The 10,570-nt window shown below is 45.9% G+C and overlaps 2 protein-coding genes across 5 annotated transcripts in view; one reads left to right on the top strand and one right to left on the bottom strand.

The window, feature by feature from the left end:
* BCL9L (BCL9 like) overlaps positions 1-10,388 on the bottom strand; it is a 106,887-nt gene extending 96,499 nt beyond the window's left edge. Inside the window, exons 1-4 of one of the 3 annotated variants that reach the window (XM_068916667.1) lie at positions 10,224-10,388; positions 9,330-9,430; positions 8,405-8,525; positions 6,969-7,177 (exon numbers count right to left, since the gene is read on the bottom strand). The gene's annotated coding sequence lies outside the window, so the exon portion shown is untranslated. The remainder of the gene's footprint in view (positions 1-6,968; positions 7,178-8,404; positions 8,526-9,329; positions 9,431-10,223) is intronic. The other 2 variants (XM_068916666.1, XM_068916668.1) reach the window with 2 other exon arrangements.
* On the top strand, positions 1,349-5,087 carry FOXR1 (forkhead box R1). 2 transcript variants are annotated; one of them, XM_009670033.2, is made up of 5 exons: positions 1,349-1,556; positions 2,078-2,295; positions 2,723-2,988; positions 3,409-3,641; positions 4,479-5,087. In XM_009670033.2, the coding sequence occupies exons 1-5, from the start codon at positions 1,487-1,489 to the stop codon at positions 4,505-4,507; spliced, it is 816 nt and encodes a 271-aa protein (XP_009668328.2). In that variant the 5' UTR covers positions 1,349-1,486; the 3' UTR covers positions 4,508-5,087. The 2 variants fall into 2 exon arrangements, with proteins under 2 accessions (XP_009668328.2, XP_009668327.2); XM_009670032.2 differs by lacking the exon at positions 4,479-5,087 and having other exon boundaries at positions 3,409-4,337.
* Positions 10,389-10,570: the final 182 nt, after the last annotated feature.

Genomic DNA, 10,570 nt, shown 5'->3' on the forward strand with positions numbered 1-10,570 from the left:
GCAAAAAATAGCCTCTTTCTGTCACCCTGCTATAGACTGACAGCAAGCCATTCTATACAGCTATGAGCATAACCTGTACACTTCTCAGACCATAGCAGACCACCAAAGATCCTAGGTAATACAGTGATTTAACAAGGAGGAGGAAAAAAAAAAAAAAAAACAAACAACTTAGGCCTAATGAGCACAGGAACGGAATGGATCATTTATCAAGACTTCAAATTAAATGAACAGAAAACAAAGCCCAGAAGGTGACACCTATTTTACTCTCAATCACCTTGCTTGCTCCATCAGTATTGACCATTTAGTCACTGGAAGGGTCTTTAATAGGTATTACATGTGTGAAACAGAGACCAGCCCTCACTCAGCTGGGTTATATCCTTTTTAAAAAAATATGAAATCAAGGCACTAGGCATACAGAGTACTTCAAGCTGGTAGGATTCTGCGTTACCCTCACAGATCTCACTGTATTCATCACCTGGAAGTTACTTTGCAATTACAAGGAAAATGTACTTGAGTTTTCAAAACAAGTCATTTTGGGAAAACCTGCATTTAAAAAATGGTCTTGAAGACTGGGATATGGCGGAAGAGTTCAAACTCACCACCACTGCTGAACGGTTTCTCCAAGGTAAGGGCCTCAGAGGGATTGAGTGACTTGGCTTTCTTTTAAAAGCACTAAACACTGCTGTCTCCAAAACTCAGGTGAAATATATAAAATCTAACATTCAGCAAATTCTAGTCTAAAACTTAATGAAAACTCCATTTTATTTCGCTATACATTTACATGCAATCAAATCGAATAATAAATTTCTTTTTTGTAATTATGCATAAGGTATGTAGTTTACAGAAAATGAGATTTAGACAAAAATATAGATTTATATGAGATTAGTTTACTGGAACAACTTCCACAGAGAGTTCCAGAAGTGCTGGTGTGGAATAACCTGGCAATACTGACTGGGGCTGGAGCTGATAGTGAAACAAGTCTTACACCTTGAAATAGTGTTGAACTCAATGGCATGAATAATCAAAATGATTTTTTTTCCCCAAGTCTTCTCAGTGGTTACTCCCATGGCTTTCTGCTTTAGCCATTTCAATTTTAAACCTCTCTGGTGATGAAAAGACATGGAAACAATCCCAAGCAGTTTGAGAGCTACAATACTGCCTGACCTGCAGCATTTGTATCGTCCCCTCAGCATACTTGGAACGGCATCTCTCTTAACAACCCAGGCTCTTCCCTTTAGGTGAAGTCCAGGAGTCTAGCCTTTATGCCCATATGCTGAGGTCCAAAGGACAGAAATTTTGGGGCGTGTAGCCCAGACTCTGGTCACCCATTAAGCCAAAACGAATCATTTCCCAATCCAAATTCAGCACATTGCACATCTTGGGGGTGGGGTGGGGAGAGGAAAGAGGATCTAAATGCTCCTAATTCACCACATTGTCTCTGGACTCCTACTGTCTACCAGCTACTGATGAGAAACTGAGCCATCATATGCTGAAGTGGCAAGCTCACCACCTGGCACAAAGGCACTCACTCCCCGGGGAACCACCTGAGGCTAAAGGTAAGTTTGGGGCCTGCTACTACCTACAGAGACAGTGGTGTTTTAGGGTATGTCATGGGAAAAGGGCTTTTCTTTAGCCAGAGAGTCTGTATCCAGACTGGAATTTTTCTAACCTTCAAGTTCATCCCTCTTTCTAGGACAACTATATGATAATTACATAGTTGTACCTGCAGACAGACTTCCCTCCAAATACTACCTTTTCAGTAGAAAAACTTGAGAAAGGACTGAATGGAGTAATTCACACGCTTCTGACTCGTCTCACTACAGAAAAAAAGAGGAAGTAAAATTTCAGAGCTGAGCACAGTTGTTTGCACTGGACGTAGTGGCATGAGAACACCCAGACATGCACACTGTAAACAAAACAGGAAAAAAAAAATGCTGTTTAGAGGGATGAGAAGGCAAGTTATGGACCCTTGACTCTGGATCTGCATTCCATTAGTGTTTCCCCAGCCTGTTTCCAGATAGCAGGGTCCTGTCTATTGCAATGGTCTTCAGCTAGTACCAGCTTTTCTTCTCCTTAGAACCTGATGTGCAGCCTCATCTGTGGATGTGGGTAAATCCAAGTCTGGCCTGCCCCATCACAGGAAACCCCGGCATAGACTCAGCAGGATCTGACAGCCCAGTACTCTCCTCAGTCATTGCTGCCACAGAAGCTTCCTCTACAAACACATCCTTGAACTATTCTAACCTGGACTGTTCCAAGGAGGATGTGCTATCATCCTCCAGTGAGGCTGAGAAGGTACAAAAGGGAACTGCTTGGGAAGTCCTGGGTTTCATAGGAGCAGTTGCGTCCTACTATAGCAGGGGTCAGTCAATGCACAGAATCATCTGATGAACAGGCTGAGGGTACAAAGCGCTGGAACCGAGGCTGGAATTTTCCCAATCAGAAGAACAAGGACAGCACAGCAATAGCACAGTGAGGTTCTTAAATTTAGCCCTAGCATGCATGGCAGGTTCCTTTTAAGCTGCCAACTCACAACTAGGTCTCCTGGCCAAGACCATCAGAAAAAAAAATCACTTGGGAAAGCACTGTACAAAAGGATCAAAATCTGCCCAACTCATTAGATACAGTCCAGCACACTCCCCCAAACAGAACAGCTTATCCCTATCTCTCATTCCACAAAGGGCTAATACATCCCCTTCCCTTCTGCTCTTCCTCTTCCCAGCTTGAGGATGAAGATGCCTCATGTGTCGACATCCCTTTTCCTCAGAAGATGCTGGAAACTCCCCAACCCAAGGCGATGCCAGTGCTTCGGGAAGCAAAAGTCCCCAGACCTCAGACCAAGAAGCCCAAACGCACCAGGCAGGCGAGCAACAAAATCAAGGGAGGCTGGCCTCGCCCCCCCCTTAATTACTGCCTTCTCATCACTCTGGCCCTGTGCAACAGTGCAGATGGCAGTCTGACTGTACAACAGATCTACCAATTCACACGGTACCCACTGTTCTCCCAGCTCTTAGTGTAGGACTGTGGGAAGCGAGAGGACGCGGGATACATAAGTGTCTTACCTTTCACTGAAGAGCAGGGATATGGCAGTTAGGACTTATGTTCTGTTCTCAGCTCTGCCTTCGGCTTAAGATGCCCCTGAAAAAACTACTTCCCCTCTATTCTTATTAGGAAATATGTACAGATTTGTAAACACCCAGAGAGTGAGACCTGGAATTTTACCACTGTCTTACTGTCCTTAGAAAAATGAAGTGCTGTTCTGCTCAACTGCTCCAGCCAGCCTACCACCAGAGCGGTCAGGCAGGAACCTTTCTTTCGGCTCTCACTCAGATACAATGTATCCTATTACTTACTGCAGCCTCCAAGTCCACTATGCTTCAGCTCAGGACAAATCTTTTCTCTCTGCAGGCAGCACTTCCCCTTTTTTCAAACAGCCCCCAGTAGCTGGAAAAACACTATCCGACACAACCTGTGCTTCAGCAGCAGCTTTGAGAAAACCACTCGCTTTGCGTGCGGTGAAGGAAACCGCAAGTTACGGCTTTGGAAACTAACCCCAGAAGGACGCAAAAAGTTTCACGAGGAGGCACAGGCTCTGCCCAAAGAGGCTCTCAACTTGGTGCGCCAAAGCATGAGTGAACCAGGTAGGTTTCAGAAGGTAGGAGCCCTGCTCTGGCCAGGGCAAACTGCAGAACAAGTCAGACTTTACAAGATTCCCATAGCAAGAGGGTTGTAGATCTTGTGTGTATGATAAAAGTCGAGGAGAGCCGTGCGGAGAGGGCTCAGCTGAACATCTGATAAAGATGACTCTGCCCAGAACAGAGTCCTTATCTTCGGGCCTTATTGACTTTTACCCATATTTAGGTAAAGGGATAACTGAGTTGCTGTGTCCCATCCATCCCCATGAGCAACGCAGACACTTTCATTTGCTGTCTCTAAAGAGCAGCCTTTTCCCTGCTTGGGAGGGAAAGTGACAGAAGGGCACTGCACTCTGTTCAGGCACAATTCTATTCTTTTCACATGTACGGGAAGCGTTTTCTGTGCACTCTGAGGAAAATCGTATTGGTTGCTCCTCAGAACTGAGGAGCTGTTGCAGAATATCACTGGGCACTTCTCCCAAGCTGAGGATCAAGCTCAAGCTCAAGGCTCCCAACCAGTATTGCTTGTGAGCACAGCAGGCATCCAAGCCAGCACACAGTCATCACATGCTGCCAAACATTTAGGCCTATGAGATTGTACTAGATGCTTAAAGATACTTGCAGAGATACTCCCACAAGTGGGGCTTAGCCTCCAGACCACCAAAGAATTGTTCTCTAATTAAACAAACTAGGCTAAATTAAAACACAGAGCCTTAATTTCAGTATTGCTTTGCTCAGTAATACCTATCAGCTTAATACTGATTAAGATTTAGGCTATAGCACCAGTGCCTGAGCAGTCATTACAGTCCCCATAACTACAACTTCCTCTCTATCTTTTTGCAGAACTCATGAGATCTCTGTTTGGTCTATGATTCCTCCTGGCTCCCTGCTTCTGAAACATATACCATATGTTTCCAAATGAAAATTATTTTCTCAGGTGCTGCCACAGGTAGCTTCCAAAGAACTGCACATGGGAACACTAGCTGTGAATGGGAACACTAGTGATTCCAGTCCCTAGCAGAACTGGGTTGCAAATGGAGCTTATTTTCTTCTACTTAATGCTGGCTGAGCCAGAGAAAAATAGTTGAGTTCTATACCCTGTCAATAGTCTGCTCCAGGAAGACTTACCTGTGAGAATCCTTTGGACAAAGACTTTTTTGTCTCCCGCTAGAAAACCTGGTATGAAGGAAAAATAATGCAGGCTTCTTATTTCACTAGAGGCAACTGAAAGGATGCTCACTCCACAAAATGCTGGTTGCCAAACGTAACTTGTTCCTCCTCTTGGAGGAACAATGTTGCACCTAGCCTCAAACTTGGGGCCTTTAAACTAACAGCTATTTGTTACTGCTGCCAGGCGGTGTGTTCCTTGATACTTCAGAAAAGGGTCTTTGTGAAAAAAAAATAGGAAAGGACAAATCCTTTTGAGCTTGTATTATTTTTTCGTCTTTTTTTTTTTTTGGGGGGATGCTTTTGTACTGAACTTAGAAATGAAAGCACTAAAGGCTGAGTTATTGAGTCATTGCTCTTTGTACTGTACAGTGGATCACTGAGCAGGAAGGTGGAGCTAGAACCAGACTTCAAGCGGTCTGCACTGGAAAACTTCAACTGCACTACTTTGTTTAGCAAAACTTAAGTTCCAGCTCCTTGCGCCTTGACTGTAGCAAAGCTGGGAAATTAAGATGATCTTACAAGAGAAACTTGTTACTGCTTTCCTGTTTCACAAAAGTATACATCAAAAAACAACTGGCAGAAAAGTTCCCTGTCCCTTCTTCAGACAAAATTCAGATTCCTCCTTGACTTGGGACCTTTAGAATAGTATGCCTTCTTCCACAAGGATGTAGCATACACAAGACCACTCTCACATACACCCTTCCATTCTGACTCAACACATTCATCGCTCCTTGTATTTCTAGGAGGTTGTTTTGTCCTCTAAAGATGGCAGATATCACGCCTCTTCGGTTACCAAGAAGCTAAACACAGTCTAGCTGCATCTCACTGCAGCTTTCCTTCTTTGTTACAGGAATGGTTTTGCTAACGTTCCCAGATGCTTCCTACAAAATGGGCAGGAGGGACAGTTAAAACCATAGCATTAAAGAGCACAACTTATATGCATGTTCTACAAGGAAGAAAGATGGGATAGAGGGTAGGGGTTGCACATTTCACATCTGCACCTTTGGGAATATATCTAATGCAATGTCTGGAATAGAGTGCATGAAAACAACCCCAGAGCATCACAAGAAAAGCTGATATTATGGCTGACTTGAGGAGAAAAGGAGAAAAAGTAAACAAAAATAGGAAGTCAGATTTGAAAATGCTTAACATCATCTCAGCTGTTAGCTGAAAAAAGAGGTGGTAATTATCTGTTTAAAGAAAAGCTGGCTGCAGGTCACGCTACACTTCCATTTCTGGCTTTTTTAATACTTCAGTTGCTTAAATGAAACAGTCTTTTGAATTATGTCCAGTATGTTTATAAGCACGACAAATACTAGTCTATTCTAATAAAATCTAGCTGTTGAGTCATATTTGAAGGATTAATTAGGTAGGAATATGAAGAAATAATATAGAGAAAGAATTTAGCTCTTTACTGACAGTTCAAGGTCCTCGGGAGGCCTGGTCACAGAGGACAAGTGTTGACTCTTCCATCACCACTGCACAAAACAGTTCCCGGCAGGGGCAGTCCTACCACACGTGGAGAGTGTGAAGTTGCTACCTGACAAGAAGTAGGGTGCTCCGTCATTCTCTCCTTGCAGGGTCATGTTTGCAGTCTGCTGTGAGCATTGTGATACCAGGACTCAAACGCAGAAGCAGCGAGAAAAGCTAAGACCAATCTCATTTCCTTCAGTAAGGCAACTCTTCGCTCGAAGCTCGTCTGCACCACCACACACATCTCACATTGCAGGGGACACACTGACATATGGCACCTGCCACACCTGTAACACTCAGTCCTCCACCTATGCTGTTCTCTCTTGTAATTTTCTCCTAGTCCAGAGGATTAAACTGCAGGAGAAAGCTGATCTGCTACCTAACAAAGGCTCTCAGTCTACAGGTCACAGGCCGTGCAGAGGATATGTTAGCTGGCTGAGTGAGAAGAGTCACTACCATGCAGACGTCATTCCAAGCTGTTGCACTTGTTTGCCCAGCTGTAAAAGCAGCAGGCAAGGACCCACAGGTTGCTTTGCAAGGTGCTTGGCAACCCTCCACAGAAAAATGCTCAATTAGTGGAAATTGGTGAGTACTACAGAGTGCCAGGAGAGAGTTATCTTGGAGAGGCAAGGTCATGACAGAAAGAAAAAAAAAAAAAGAGAGAGAGCTTGCTGTTGTGTTTTGACTTACTTGTTTCTCCAGCAAGAGGCAAGCAGATCAGGTCTCCAAGCCAGAAGTAAGGCAGGTAGCAGGTGTCTAGTGTTGAAGAAGAATAGATTTCTTGTGCCTTCTTCCTGGCTTCTTTAATAGTCGCTTGAGATGAAGCAGGATCAGTCATCTACAGCAGTGCCTCAACAGCTGCCGCATTTCCCCAGCTGTAGAGCAGGAGCCAGGGCATTCTGTCGACAGGGGATAAATATCAGGCACAGCCCTGGTACAAGTCCTGAAGCTCACTGCTGAATTATATCCTAAACCTGAAGTAACACCAAGAGGATGACGGGGACGATACATCCAAATCTAGTGGGCAGAACAGGCTAGGTATACCCTGAAGTTCAGAAAAACTGAACTAGCTGCGCACAGGCTGAAAATACACCAGAAAAGAGACCCCTTTGTAAATGCCCTATAGGTCTGCTATTGTCTGCTCAGAAGACAGCACATAGCTAAATGCACAATGGCTCTGATGTAAGTACGGCACTTCTCAAATCCTCTCTCATCCACAAGGCTAAGAATCTATGCTTTTGTAGCAGCTCCTGACTGTGCCAGAAGTGACCTATGTTTGGCCAGACAACTCATTTCACCTGAGCGCCAAACCTCTGAAACTCAGAATCCCGTTCCTTTATGTGAAGGGTGAGGGACTTAGCATTACCAGTAAGCACACTCTGGATGGAAGGAACTAAGGAAGGATATAAGATTACATTTTTCAAAAACAGCATAAAGGCAGGAAACAAAAGCTCAGGGTTACTTTAAAAAGCTGAATTTTAATAGCTGCTTGGCAAGTTCACAGTATGACACAAGCTGTACAAAGCATTAAGAAGCCTACAAGAGTATAAAAGAACAGACTATATATTAAGTTATTTGATCCCTAGGATCAAGCCTGAAAGCATGCAGTAGAATAGTAGCTTCCCTGTCTAGCAGAGGGCAGACAGACCACTGCATAGGGTGGGTCTGCACAGCTGGGCACTAATTTCATCTGACCGATTTGAGAAGTCAAAGGGGGACAGTTGCCAGTCCCACGTGTGTAGTCTGCATAAGCAGGACCAGGTTTCAGGTGAACTGTTTTTGAAGATGTGGCCTCACTAGATGGCAGCATTTGAGTTAATTAAGTTACCTGCATAATCTTGCCACTGCAGTTTAGATATTCTTCTTCGGTCAAGCCAGACTAAACTGTGAGCATCCTCTGCTCTTATTAAATTTGACAAGAAGCACAGATTGCTGTAGAGCTGCGTGTGGACAGACAGGCGAATGAAGGAGTCAGACCGTGATACCAGACAGACTGTACCAAAAGGAAGTTATGTGCGAGGTTAGCATGTTTCAGAGGTGGAGTGCCTTCAGATGGTGTTCTAACAAATAAAGTTACAGACAGGCTAGAGGAGGATGGTGTTTGTCACACGGATTTCTTCACTTGCCTCTTGGCATCAAACGCCAGGGTGAATGCTGCTGCTGAGGCTGACTTCTCAGAAGAGATGCGGGGTGGGCATTAAAGGCATCCATGTTGCACAGACAGTCACAGAACAAACAGTCCTAACGCTGCCAGAACAAGAGGAAGGGTGTTATCTGCCCTGAGACCAGTCTGCTTGCTCTGCACTCGTGACAAAAAGATATTGATAAATTGGAGAGTCCAGTGCAGAACCACTAAAAATAGTTAGCGTGCTGGAGCACATGAGGTACAAGAGGCTGAGAAAACTGGGGTTGTTCAGCCTGGAGAAAAGGTGGCTTTGGAGGAATCTAATTGCTCTCTCCAACCATCTACCGAGGGAGCTACAGAGATGGGAGCCACGCTTTCCAAGTATGCAGCAAAAGTACAAGAAGCAATGATTTCAAGCTGCAGCAAGCAAAATTCCACATAGATATAGGAAAAAGACATAGATGTGCCTGTGACTCTCATCCTGCAGTGAGAGACTGACCAGGCTGGGATTTAGCCACATCCAAAAGATGGAGTACGCATTAGATTCTATAGAAGGTGGAAGATCCTCACTTCAATGAAGCTGTGATTTGCCTAGCAGTCATTTAAAAGCCCTCATTATCAGAAGGCGTTTTCCATTATCCCACCCAGTTAGGTCTAATGTTTTCAGAGTATGTTGCTACCATGAGAAACAGAAGGTTTTCCTAATCAAAAGTATCACAATCCACAGAGAAAGGAACACACGTAACCCTAACGCTCTAGTTAGCGTAAGAGCATGGTGAAAGCCCAGTAGCCCGTACATGGCTCAATAGGATCCCTCCATTCTGCTCATACCTGTAGACGTTGACAGAGATGACAAGCTAACTGGGCATGCAGTATTCTGTGGAGAGGCCTGCCACTACTTCTAGCTCCAGGCAAGGTCAACTCACCATCTTGCTCCTTGAGTCAACAGGCCAGAGAATGTCTTGTGCAAGGTGGCTCCACTCATCTTCAAACTGCTGGCATAAGAGGTATTTACCAAGATCTCATCCTGGACGCAGACCAGAAGAAAGAAGGGGGAAAAAAGGCATCAAACTTCATTGGCTACAAACCTGGACTCACCCACCAGATCTCTGCAAGCATCATAAACTTGTCAGATTGCTACCAGGTAGCAACCCTGCTCTGAAACAGCTGTGATAAGTTTTCTGCTAAAGATCATGCTTTACAGAAACCCTGCAATACCTCAGAGATACATTGCTGTACTTCAAAGAGAGCATTATAGCTATTTGTGCAACATCAGAAGAAAAACGTGCAGTGACTCACTTATGTGGCTATTTGTTACAGATGTTCAGCAATCCCAACCCTTCCTCAAGGAAGATGGCATCAAAAGAGTCGTCTAGGCTGAACTTTGCCCCACACCACTCCCGCAAGTCCCGTTAGCCCCCTCTGTCCTTTGTCGTTTATAGCCTACGTTAAACTTGTTGAAATGCACACGTGCCAATTGAGCCTCCAGAACCACATCCCAGAGCTGAGAGTTTGGTATAGAGGGGGAACAAGTTCCTATAGAGCGAAGGCTCTTTGAAGACAGAAAACAAAGTTTTCCCATTTGATGGGCAAGCCCTCACAAACCAACAGCTACTCTCAGCTCCACCCTGCGCAGGCTTCTCAGCAGCAGTGCCCACACAGAAATGATGGCACACGGGGAACAGGGAAAACCATGGCCAGTCACTAAGGACAGAAAGGGTTCTCTCTAAATGGACACGGCAGCCACACACGTGCTCACAAAGCACCCAGGAAAAGAGACCTTTGGAGGACAGATGAGGAGCCTCAACCACAGCACATACCAACAGCAGTGGCCAGCAGGCCTGTGCTGGCCTCGCCTGGCTGCAGCCCCCGGCCCTGGTAGGGGATCCCCATCAGGAGCCCAGGTCCGCCCTGGGCCCTCCCGCCCCGGCCACCACCACAGCTCTCATCGCCTCAGCGCCCATGCCCCACAGGCCTTGCAGCGCCGGCGGGCGCTGCCAGGGTCGGCCGGCCTCAGGCGACTGGGTGCAACGGCGCGGCGCGGCGCGGCGGCCCAGCCCTGCTCGCAGGGCGCGAGCGGCGCCAACGGCCGCCTCACGCGCAGCGGCGCGGGGACGCCGCCAACGGCCGCCTCACGCGCGGGGGCGGCGCGAGCGGCGCCAACGGC

Source organism: Struthio camelus, chromosome 22, assembly GCF_040807025.1.
Source record: "Struthio camelus isolate bStrCam1 chromosome 22, bStrCam1.hap1, whole genome shotgun sequence".
In the NCBI taxonomy this organism is placed as follows: domain Eukaryota; kingdom Metazoa; phylum Chordata; class Aves; order Struthioniformes; family Struthionidae; genus Struthio; species Struthio camelus.

Coding starts and splice junctions, on each gene's coding strand:
- FOXR1 (XM_009670032.2), top strand. CDS start 1,487: ATGCTGAAGTGGCAAGCTCACCACCTGGCACAAAGGCACTCACTCCCC. Junction 1,557..2,077: donor GGAACCACCTGAGGCTAAAG/GTAAGTTTGGGG, acceptor TCTTCTCCTTAG/AACCTGATGTGCAGCCTCAT. Junction 2,989..3,408: donor CAGATCTACCAATTCACACG/GTACCCACTGTT, acceptor TTCTCTCTGCAG/GCAGCACTTCCCCTTTTTTC.